Here is a 12306-nt window from a genome sequence, read left to right as displayed (position 1 = left end):
AAATTCAAAGCTCAGCAAACTTTATCTCCTAGAGATGTTGTAAAGATGTGTGTGTGTGTGTGTGTGTGTATTGTTTTGTTGTTTAGTCGCTAAGTTGTGTCCGACTCTTTTGTGACCCCATGGATTGTAACCCACCAGGTTCCTCTGTCCATGGAATTTCCCAGGCAAGAATACTGGAGTGGGTTGCCATTTCCTTCTCCAGGGTATCTTCCTGACCCTGGGGTTGAACCCATGTCTCCTGCATCTCCTGCATTGGCAGGTGGATTCTTTACCACTGAACCACCAGGGAAGCCTATATATATATGTATGTGTGTGTGTGTATATATATATATATATATAATTTTTTTAATAAAAGGAAATTCCTGGACAGACAGTGATCAAGAGAGAGAACAGCAGAAGTGGCTGAATGGAAGGCTGAGCCATTTGTCTTAGGCTCCCACATCTGGCTACAGACTCAAGTGCCCATGGAAAGAAATTATTTTCTGCTACTTACAAGAATAGAACTGAGATGCTGTGCTGGTCTGGGTCTAGAAACCAAAAGGAGTTTCATAAATACCCCTATCTTTAACTGACTATCATTAATATCTAACCTGAGGGAATGTGATGGCAATGATGATCTCTGGGTGGAGTGGGGGAGAAAAGAGAAAAACTCTTTGTTAAAGGTAAGAATTAAGCAAATGGTCTACAGGGAAATCAAGGTCATAATTTGTTTCAAACTTTCAAAATATTTATATCTCACATAATTATGACTGTACAAATCTAAAATACACTGAAGGCTGAATTATTGATTTCTTTACAATCTCACCATATAATGAAAAATTCAGCAGTAAGTATTTTATTACCCTTTTCCCTTTTCATGTTATTAATGTACTCTGAGATATTATTAATTTTCTCCATTCTTTTTAAAATTTACGTTTTCTTATTTATTTAACTCTGTATCTGGGTTCCACCTTTTTACTCTATTCTCACACCTCCTTACTGGTGTTAATTGAGGTCTTCAGTAATGATTCTTGACTCATTACTTTGTCAAATATGTGTGTTTGAGTTGAGTGATTTAAGGGCCAAGGGGATGTGAAGGATCCAGAGGGAAAAAGTACAGATTTTAATGATATAACTGATATCAGCCATACTATGTTGGTAATCTCTATGAAAATCAATAAAGTATATTATCAGTTTGTAATTCTTAAATTCTGCATTTATATCTGTATGTGACTGATTGGTAATGAATATGCACACATACTAAAATGTACTTGGGTAGACCCGCTGCACTTTGGAGAAGGCAATGGCACCCCACTCCAGTACTCTTGCCTGGAAAATCCTATGGATGAAGGAGCCTGGTAGGTTGCAGTCCACGGAGTCGCTAAGAGTCGGGCACGATTGAGCGACTTCACTTTCACGTTTCACTTTCATGCACTGGAGAAGGAAATGGTAACCCACTCCAGTATTCTTTCCTGGAGAATCCCAGGGACGGAGTAGCCTGGTGGGCTGCTGTCTATGGGGTCACACAGAGTCGAACAAGACTGAAGTGACTTAGCAGCAGCAGCAGCTGCACTTTAGTCAGTGCTGAAAGGACAAGACAGGTGAGAGAGGCAGCAATGGTTATTTGATAAGCTATTTAACTAAGATGAATTTGAACAAGAGTCAGGTGAAACTTGCTGAGAACATTTATTGCTGCCAGTTGAGATTAATGCAGTGTGGAACATCTTTGCCGAGAGGAGCACCACCTCATCCTTGTGGCTTTAGGCCTTTGACACAGGCTGTCACAGGCAGGCTGGTGGGATGCCACGGCCCCTTTCTCTGGGATGTCTCTCTGTGGTGGCACCTGCTCCCCAGTGACTAGCTTTGCTGTGCAGTTTGAAGCCGCTTCATTTTTGTTTTTTGCCTTCGAGCAGTTCTCAGTTTTTTAGTTTTTAAGAAACTATCCTCCAACTGGTATAGAAAATCTTCAATTCGTCCAACCTGGAAGAAATAAACAGATACAACAGTGTTTGTTGTTTCCCCAGGTTTTGTGTATACAGGAAAATGGTGAGGAATATAAAAGTACACAGCACATACAGGCTCAAGGTTGGAACAGAACTGGCAGTGACAGATACAATTAAACATAAAAGTCCCCTTTTGATTTCCATTTCAGCATCCTTTGCTTTAGGAACATGAAGAAGACATGCAGGAATTTACCACCAGGTCCTATATGCTGGAGAATGGAACTTGGGAGTATCATTACCTGCTGTCTTTAATGGTCAGTGAAACCAGGGATTTCAGAAAGAAATAACTGGTAAAAGTTATCTAAAAGAAGAATGAAACAAAATCTACACCCCTCAAAACCAGTGATTCTACATTAATTAGTATGCCCCTTAGGCCACTTGTCTGATAGCTCAGTTAGTAAAGAATCTGCCTGCAACACAAGATACCCTGGTTCAATTCCTGGGTCAGGAAGATCTCCTGAAGAAGGAATAGGCTACCCACTCCAGTATTCTTGGGCTTCCCATATGGCTCAGCTGGTAAAGAATCTGCCTGCAATGCGGGAGACCTGGGTTCAATCCCTGGATTGGGAAGGTCCCCTGCAGATGGGAAAAGGTACCCACTCCAGTATTTTGGCCTGGAGAATTCCATGGACTGTATAGTAGTGGGGTAGCAGGGAGTCAGACACAACTAAGCGACTTTCACTTCACTTAGGCCACTTGGGAGAAAAATGAATTTTCCATATAGTTTTAGCAGGAGCCATTTCTCTTTTAAATAAAAAGGAAAAGTTGAAAAAAAATAAGATAAAATATAAAAATAGTGCTTAAAAATAAATTATTAGTCTTTCTTCCAAACAAACTTAAAATTATTCAATGACAGTTGAATGCATTGTGCTGTTTGTCAGAGTAAAACAGTTTACATATATGCTGAGTTGGGCTTTCATGATGAATAACAATTCATACTTAACCCCGATTCCCAGGACCTGCATATTCTATTAGTCTAAAGTCACTCACTGAAGAGCCTATTGTCATAAAGTTAGCTCAAAGCTAGAGTACTTACTCTTCAAGGTGCATGAACATATCATCTACTTAAGATAAAAGCACTTACAAGTTCAATTTTCCAATTTTGAGCTCTACTTTTAAATCACTTGATTTATCATTCGGAGTAATACCCAAAAGATAATTCAGGTTGTCAAAAAGAGAATAATACATAGTCGCATTCATCTATATGTTATAGTTAGGTCTTATATCACACAAGGTGATGCATACAATCCGTTGGTTTCCATAAGAAAATAACATAGCTTATTTATGTGAAAACAATTATTTTTGAAAACCTAAAATTACTTCAGGTAAATTTTTCCCAAAAGTTTGTGTAATTTATGATATCTGATTATTGCAGCAATCCTCAAAATGATTTGACAGAATATTTTTTAATCTTGTCATGAAGTCAGTGCATGATTTTATGTATTCCATCCATGTATACTATCCAACTTATACCAAAATCATAGGTAAAAAATTAACATAGAGCATAATCAAAACAAACACGATAGATGGCACTTTACTGTTACTTTGATAGTCGAGTTGGTGGCTCACTCAAGTTATTTGCACTGAAAATGTATCATCTGAATTGAAGCTCTTTACAATGATAATGATTGCAGTTAGCCCCAATACAATTAAAATTACAACCCCAATGCAACAAAAAACATGTCCTACAGAAAAATAATAGTTTTAAAATATCTGTTGGGTGGCTGCTATCTTTTTTGAAAATTGTGTTTATTAAGAGCAGTGTTGATTAACTGGTTGCTTTTCATTAGAAAAGACAAAGAAGAAACACAAGATATGTTATTTGAATACAGAGTACCACTGAATTACCCTGGGAGGTCTAGGGTACAGATTCTATGCATGCTTCTCCTGGCCTAGGTGTTCGTCTCCTGCCTGGTCTGTCTACATGCTATCCTTTCAACCCATTATCCCAATAATATTGGAATGATCTTTTAAAAATGTGTATCTGATCACAGTTAGCCCTGCTTAAAATGCCTAAATGGATTCCCAAGTCCTTAACATGAGCTACATGTCTCTGGGTGATCTGGTTACACTACACTCGTGTCTCTAATTCTGTCTCCTGTAATTCCATTTGCCTTAGCTCTGTGGTACATCTCTCAGTTTTCTAAGTACAACCATGCAGCATTCTATGCACTCTTGACTTTCCTAATGCTATGACCTCCAATGGAATATTCTCATTGGAACACTTACATATCCTCTAGATTTCAGGTTCAATATCAGTGTCTCAAGGACATACTCCTTGATGACTCAAATCAGGTTGAGGTTCTCAGTAACATATTCCCTCAGCAGTCCATTCACTCTTTGCCTATTTTAATTCTTAACTGTTTATAATGATTTATACAGTATCCATCTTCCTGTCTGGCTTGCTGCATAAGGCAGGCAACTAGGTCCATGGTGTTCCTTATTCCCAATACCTAGGATATGGTAGACCTTCAGTAATTTTACTCTTTGATAATAGATCTGAAGACATCAGTGTGTTCAGAAACCGATGTATTTTTCCATACTCAAAGTGGTGACTGGTATGAAATATATCAGAAGGCTTTCTTTTCTTTTACAAATTAAATAAGAATGAGGGACTTGCCTGGTAGCTCAGGTGGTAAAGAATCTGCGTGCAATGCAGGAGACCCTTTTTTCAATTCCTGGGTTGGGAAAATCGTCTAGAGAAGGGATAGGCTACCCACTCCAGTATTCTTGGGCTTCCCTGGTGGCTCAGACTGTAAAGAATCTGCCTATAATGTGGGAGACCTGGGTTTGATCCCTGGGTTGGGAAGATTCCCTGGAGGAGGGCATGGCAACTCAGTCCAATATTTATGGGCTTCCCTGGTAGCTCAGTTAGTAAAGAATCCACCTGCAATGCTGGAGACATGGGTTTGATTCCTGGATTGGGAAGATCATCTGGAGAAGGGAACAGCTCTAGCATTCTGGCCCGGAGAATTCCATGGACAGAGGAGCCTGGCTGACTACAGTCCATGGGGTTGCACAGAGTCAGAGATGACTGAGAAACTTTCACAGATTAAATAATTGCTTTCATATGCCACCATTCTATTACCATTTGAGTTTAAGCATGGTAATAACAAGGTGTGGTCTCCATGCTTGAAACGGCCAAAAGTAGAAAGGGCACTGACTGGATAAGGATTCAGAAGTGTTGAATTCTGCTCTTGTCCTGGTTTATAATCCTCAATTACCCAAGAGAAGTCACTTGGCCTTTCTGACCTTCAGTTTTCAGAATGGTGGATCCAGCAGGTGGATCAATTAAGGGCTAGCCTTTAGTGAAGAAGAAGGTTAGCCTAGATAATTTCCAAGTGAAAGTGAAGTTGCTCAGTTGTGTCCAACTCTTTGTAATCCCATGGACTGTAGCCAGCTAGACTCCTCAGTCCCTGGAATTTTCCAGGCAAAAGTACTTGAGTGGATAGCCATCTCTTTCTCCAGGGGATCTTCCTGACCCAAGGATTGAACCCAAGTCATTCTCATTGCAGGCAGACACTTTATCATCTGAGCCACCAGAGAAGCGGAAAATTTCCAAGGACACACTAAATAAAAAAATTTCATGACTTGTACTCACACCAGATTTAAGTTTGTCCAGTCTTAAGAAGTGCCTTTACAGTTTTCAAATCAGAAGTTATTCTCTCAGATTATACCATTAGGTGAATGACACAACATGCAGTAAAGTAAGTCAATTTTAGCTTCTGTACTTACTGAAGTGTAGGAGAGCTGAAACATGTTTTTAGTAAAGCTGGTTCTTTATTTTCTTTTTTTAAGTCAAGGAAAGAAAAGTGCTGGTTTAAGAGAAAATAGATTTATATAACTAAGAAGAACAGATTGCAAATGATAGAAATTTCTATAAAGCCCTTAGGGGAATAAAACACAAATATGTAGGCATATAAGGAAGCAAACAAACCAGTTTTGGGAGCAGAGGCCTTATTAGACCTTCTTTTTGGGAGAGGATCCACTTGCTTAATTATATCAGATAGTGTCCTTGGTCATTCTGGGTCTAATTTTCCCATTTGCAAAATGGGCAGATAACATTCTCTTGTGTATCTGTGTGCCAATGCTGACGTGGCATTACTGAGATATGAACATCAGCCCAAATGAGCTTGTAGAGAATTTGGGATGCCAGATGACTGAAGGGAACTGAAGAATTCAGTCCAAGGGCAGATTCTCACCTATCATATGGTTATTAATCAAAATCCACATCAAAGAGTTAGGAAATTGTTATCAACTAGTATCTGAGGACTTTTAATTCTTATACACAAAAGTCTATCTGTCATGACTTAGTGTGGAGTCAAAAAGTTCAGGAAAAAGATGATTTTGAAACCGTGAAAGAGAAGATAGCCTGAGAAGCACAGGAGATATCAAAGCTGAAATTCTAACAGTACAAAAACAAAGAATACCAATTAGGAAGAAATGTGGCGGTAACTAAATAGACCAGTATATATGACAGGAAGAGAGAGACCTGGTCTCGTATATATGCGAGAGACCTGGGTTCGATCCCTGGGTTGGGAAGATTCCCGGGAGAAGGAAATGGCAACCCACACCAGTACTCTTGCCTTGAAAATCCTGTGGACGGAGGAGCTTGGTGCAGGCTACTGTCCGCGGGCTTGCAAAGAGTCGGGCATGACTGAGCAACTTCACTTCACTTCACTATGACAGGAAAATTTCCGGTCAGCTCAGATCTCAGAGGAAATACTCTTGTTCTTTCATGCAAATATTTACTGAACATCTACTATGTATTTGGGAAGCTGCTGTGGCTCAGAGGGTAAAGCGTCTGCCTGCAATGCAGGAGACCTGGGTTCTATCCTTGGGTCAGGAAGATCCCCTGGAGAAGGAAATGGCAACCCACTCCAGTACTCTTGCCTGGAAAATCTCATGGACAAAGAAGCCTGGTAGACTACAGTCCATGGAATCGCAAAGAGTCGGACACAACTGAGCGACTTCACTTTTCACTTTCACTATGTATTTGGTATTTTACTAAGGTAATAAGCAAAAATATCAGGATGCTTGTTTTTGAGGAGCTCATATTCATATAGGAAAGACAGTTAATGAAAAAATGACTGCAACAAAGCATAAATGTTTATCCAAGAATTATGTACAAAAATGTTCTGTTAGCAAAAATGTCAGAACAGTGAATTCTATCTGAAGGAAACGTGGAGGAGTATGGGAGGTGATAGGAGATGGGTCTTTGTCAGGACAAGAAACTCATTCCAGACAGAGGGAATGGCGTTCATAAAAGGAAGTTGAGAAAGAATATGGGATATTTGATAGGGGTGAGTCACATAGCCTAGATGTGGGCATGAGGGGACTGGGAGTAGAGATATACATAGCAGGAAACATAGATTGGGGTCAGCTTATAAAAAGTTGAAAAATATTTAGCTACATGGTTAGAAAGATAAATGTGGTGCTATTGTATGGGGTGGAATGCAGCTAGGGAGACTAGAAGCAGGTGGATCAATTAGGGCCCAGTGCAATAAGATATGAAAAATACTATGGGGGCCTGCATCAAGAGTTTAAGAGACATTTGGGAAATAAGAAGTGTAGTCTTGATGAAAAATTCTATGTTGGGGTTAGAAGGCAGGCAGAATTAGTAATGAGTGTGAAGTTTCTCATTTGAGACAATAATGGTATCTTAATGAGGTAAAGAATAAAATTCAATGAATAGTTTTAGGGGAAAAGAATGAGTTTGATTAGTGACAAATGTAAGAGGTAGAAAAAGGCCACATAATCAGAAATGTGTTTAAAAAAATGGACCTGTAATAATAGCCTAATACTAGGCTAAAAGCCAGAATGATGCAAAACTCCTAATTGAAAAGAAAAAACAGTCCACTATTTTGTGGTCTACTGTGTGAAAAGCATTCTAGCAGTTAAAAAGTCATAAGAAAAAGAAACAAAAAGTGATGCTTTCGGTTATTGAGAACAAAAAAGTGGTTATGGTAGAGAGAGAGCTTGCTGGGGCAAAGTCAGATATATCTGGGTTGGAATCCCAGCTCCAGCATGTTCTTGGTGTGTGACTTTTGGGCAAACTTATTTAATTTCTTGGAACCCAAGTTTCTTCATCTGTCAGTGGCTTCACAGGGTCCTAATGAAATTAAACAGTTTATGTGAAATATTGCATAGCTCTGAATATTTATTATTTACTAGTAGTATTAATGCTTGAATCTGGAAGTGTATGCCCATTAAATAGAAAAATAAATTTAAAAATACATATAAAAGTGAAATAAAATGAAAAGCCAAAGAACTTTACCAGTCCCTGTGTTTTTGACCTCCACTCTCTAAGGATGCTGCCTCAGTAACTGTGCCAAGTGTGGGTGTTCGATATGCTTTCAAGTCTTGTGATTAAGTCTCAAAATTCAACTATGTAAAGGGTAGAATTAGGAGGGGACAGAGAAAGGGGTATGAAGGTATGAGTTTCTGATAGTGTATATTGGCTGCAAGTTCAAAAAAGTTCAACTGTATTCCCTGGTTAACCAAAACTGATCTGATTATAAACTACAATGTTTAAAATGTGTCTCAATGGGAGTAATAGTTCTCTCCCTTTTCTGGTCCTGTCCCGTCTCATCTGGGCTGTGATGTTTGGTGCTGGGTATGTCCAGGTTTTAACTCCAAACTTTATGAAGAAAAGTTGGATGACCTGGAGATGTTTACTGGGGAAAGAGAAAACATAACAGGAATCTGCGGTATCTTTAGGTGATATGTGAAGGGGAGATGAATTTGTTGTGTTAGCTTACATATTTGAAAGAGAGTACCATTTAGAATTACAATATGGGTTTGAGTCTCATTGCTTTCACTGGTGATGTAACTTAACTACTGAACTTTAATTTTCTCTTCTCTAGTGTAAATCATGAATTAATTATAATCAGACTTTATTTACAGGGTTTTAGTGAGGATTAAATGGCTTGATGTTTGTGGAAAGCTCTTCATAAATGTCTAAGTCCTCCACAAAGATTATAACAGCACATTGTCTAGTGTCTGGTGGTTTCATATCAGGGTCTCAATAAATATTTGTTGAACTGGTAAACAGCTGAATGAGTACTTCAGTGAGTAAAACAATAGATATAATATTGATATTTTCATGACTGTGTAAAAGTGGAAGGTGTTTTGGGGTAAGGTATGGTGACCCTCATCACCAGACACTGGAAATCAAACACTAGATGACATTTTTGGCAAGTGAATTATTCGGGTCATGTGTGACCGGGGGTTGGATTAAATAAACTTTAAAGTACTACTTTAATGATGTTATTTTTGCCTGGATTCACTGTACAGAAATGTGCTCAGTGGAAGCAGAATACATTGCCATTTGCATTGTACCACACTGAAAGAGCACTATGGAAGTGAGAGGGAGCCAACCATTTCTGCTGTATTAGTATTGCATGTAATGCAAGATATCGAACTGGTTGATATAAACATCCATAGATATTAGGGTTCTCAGTACTTCATTATATTTCACTTATAAAAGCATATCCATAAGACCTATAACTTCTCTAGATATATCAACATTTTGTCTTGCATCCAAAGGACTCCTATTATGGATTAGCTTAAGTGTAGTTTATAGTATACTTTATTTCTTTCTCACTCTATAACTGGATCAGATTATTCAATCATCAGATTATTCTTCTTCTCAGTTAATGATTTTTTTTATCATATCAAAATTTAAGATTATTCTACTAGTTCTAGGATAAAATGCAATATTTTTACAGATTAAAATGTTCTCCCTCACAAAGCCACTTCAGAGTAACTTTCAGTACAGGCATAATAAAAAGTACTTGGATATCTTCTCTGATAATCTTTTACTGTAAAATTGGTTTGTATCTTATGTGTAGGGGGCAAGTGTGGGGATAGCCTGAAGTCAGGAGAGCTTCTATGCACTTGAGAGTTTTCTTGTGAAGGAGGGTTGCTGCTGCCTCACTATGATTTGTGGGGCTGACTATGGTTTCATTTGCACAGAGATCCAACCTATTTTTATTTGGTAATTGAAGGCCTGTGAGCCAGAGGCGGAAGCAATAGTACCACTTTCCATGTCTTATGTAATGGCTAGCCATGAGACCAGAGGCATTGCTGGGGAAGAAGCTGAGATTTAGGGCGTAGAGAGTTAGGAATGGGGACAAACTAAGGAAAAAAATGTCAAGAAGCTCAAAATGAGTGAAGCTGGTGAGAGATGGTAACAGAAAGGGACACACAGCCTCGGCCTAATACTGCTTTGAAAGGGGAGTCATTCAGATGTGATAGAGGGAATAGGGAATCACTCTGAAGATCTGGGTGTCCCTTTCCCTCCCAAAGTCATTTAAAATCAAATACTACTGTAATGAGTTGAATTTCATTCCCTCAAAATTCCTGTGTTAGGGTCTTAAGCCCCAGTACTTCAGAATGTACCCTTATTTGGAGACAGGGTTTTTATAGAGATCATCGAGTTGAAATGAGGTCTTTGGGGTAGGCCTTAACTAAAATGACTGGTGTCCTTATAAAAATGGGATATTTGGAGACAGTCCCTCACACAAGGAGATTAACTTGTGAAGATGAAGACAGTGGATGGGGTGATGCTCCTACAGCCAAGGTGTGGTAACCACCAAGGTTAAGCAAACCACCAGAAACAAGGGGAGAGGCATAAACTGGTTCTTCCTCACAGCCCTCAGGAGGTACCAACCCTGACGAAACTTTGAATTTGGACTCCCAGCCTGCAGAACTGTGATGATAAACTTCTGTTGTTCAAGTCACTCAGTTTGTGATACTTTGTTATAGCAGTCTTGGCAAATTAATGCAACTATAGAGCAATGGCTGCGCTTTGCTGGAGCAGCCGTGAAAAGATACCCCACGCCCAAGGTAAGAGAAACCCAAGTAAGACGGTAGGTATTGCAAGAGGGCATCAGAGAGCAAACACACTGAAACCATAATCACAGAAAACTAGTCAATCTAATCACACTAGGACCACAGCCTTGTCTAACTCAATGAAACTAGGCCATGCCCGTGGGGCAACCCAAGACGGGCGGGTCATGGTGGAGAGATTTGACAGAATGTGGTCCACTGGAGAAGGGAATGCCAAACCACTTCAGTATTCTTGCCTTGAGAACCCCATGAACAGTATGAAAAGGCAAAATGATAGGACACTGAAAGAGGAACTCCCCAGGTCAGTAGGTGCCCAATATGCTACTGGACATCAGTGGAGAAATAACTCCAGAAAGAATGAAGGGATGGAGCCAAAGCAAAAAGAATACCCAGCTGTGGATGTGACTGGTGATAGAAGCAAGGTCTGATGCTGTAAAGAGCAATATTGCATAGGAACCTGGAATGTCAGGTTCATGAATCAAGGCAAATTGGAAGTGGTCAAACAAGAGATGGCAAGAGTGAATGTCGACATTCTAGGAATCAGCGAACTGAAATGGACTGGAATGGGTGAATTTAACTCAGATGACCATTATATCTATACTGCAGGCAGGAATCCCTCAGAAGAAATGGAGTGGCCATCATGGTCAACAAAAGAGTCCGAAATGCAGTACTTGGATGCAATCTCAAAAATGACAGAATGATCTCTGTTCGTTTGCAAGGCAAACCATTCAATATCACAGTAATCCAAGTCTATGCCCCAACCAGTAACACTGAAGAAGCTGAAGTTGAAGGGTTCTATGAAGACCTACAAGACCTTTTAGAACTAACACCCAAAAAAGATGTCCTTTTCATTATACGGGACTGGAATGCAAAAGTAGGAAGTCAAGAAACACCTGGAATAACAGGCAAATTTGGCCTTGGAATACGGAATGAAGCAGGGCAAAGACTAATAGAATTTTGCCAAGAAAATGCACTGGTCATAACAAACAGCCTCTTCCAACAACACAAGAGAAGACTCTACACATGGATATCACCAGATGGTCAACACCGAAATCAGATTGATTATATTCCTTGCAGTCAAAGATGGAGAAGTTCTATACAGTCAGCAAAAACAAGACCAGGAGCTGAATGTGGCTCAGACCATGAACTCCTTATTGCCAAATTCAGACTTAAATTGAAGAAAGTAGGGAAAACTGCTAGACCATTCAGGTATGACCTAAATCAAATCCCTTATGATTATACAGTGGAAGTGAGAAATAGATTTAAGGGCCTAGATCTGATAGATAGAGTGCCTGATGAACTATGGAATGAGGTTCATGACATTGTACAGGAGACAGGGATCAAGACCATTCCCATAGAAAAGAAATGCAAAAAAGCAAAATGGCTGTCTGGGGAGGCCTTACAAATAGCTGTGAAAAGAAGAGAAGCGAAAAGCAAAGGAGAAAAGGAAAGATATAAACATCTGAATGCA

General features: G+C 39.4%; 1 protein-coding gene across 3 annotated transcripts in view; it reads right to left on the bottom strand.

Moving 5' to 3' along the window:
* Positions 1-1646: 1646 nt before the first annotated feature.
* The window catches only part of SPATA16 (spermatogenesis associated 16), a 277669-nt gene continuing 267009 nt past the window's right edge, over positions 1647-12306 (bottom strand). For 2 of the 3 annotated variants that reach the window (XM_024995427.2, XM_002684936.7), the window contains one exon: positions 1647-1959. In XM_024995427.2, the coding sequence (XP_024851195.1) occupies positions 1837-1959 (123 nt within the window). In that variant the 3' untranslated portion in view covers positions 1647-1836. The remainder of the gene's footprint in view (positions 1960-12306) is intronic. The other variant, XM_005201702.5, reaches the window with a different exon arrangement.

The sequence above is a fragment of the Bos taurus genome, chromosome 1 (assembly GCF_002263795.3).
Source record: "Bos taurus isolate L1 Dominette 01449 registration number 42190680 breed Hereford chromosome 1, ARS-UCD2.0, whole genome shotgun sequence".
In the NCBI taxonomy this organism is placed as follows: Eukaryota; Metazoa; Chordata; class Mammalia; order Artiodactyla; family Bovidae; genus Bos; species Bos taurus.
The sequence above is the reverse complement of the archived record's forward strand: the minus strand, read 5'-3'. Positions and strand labels throughout refer to the sequence as shown.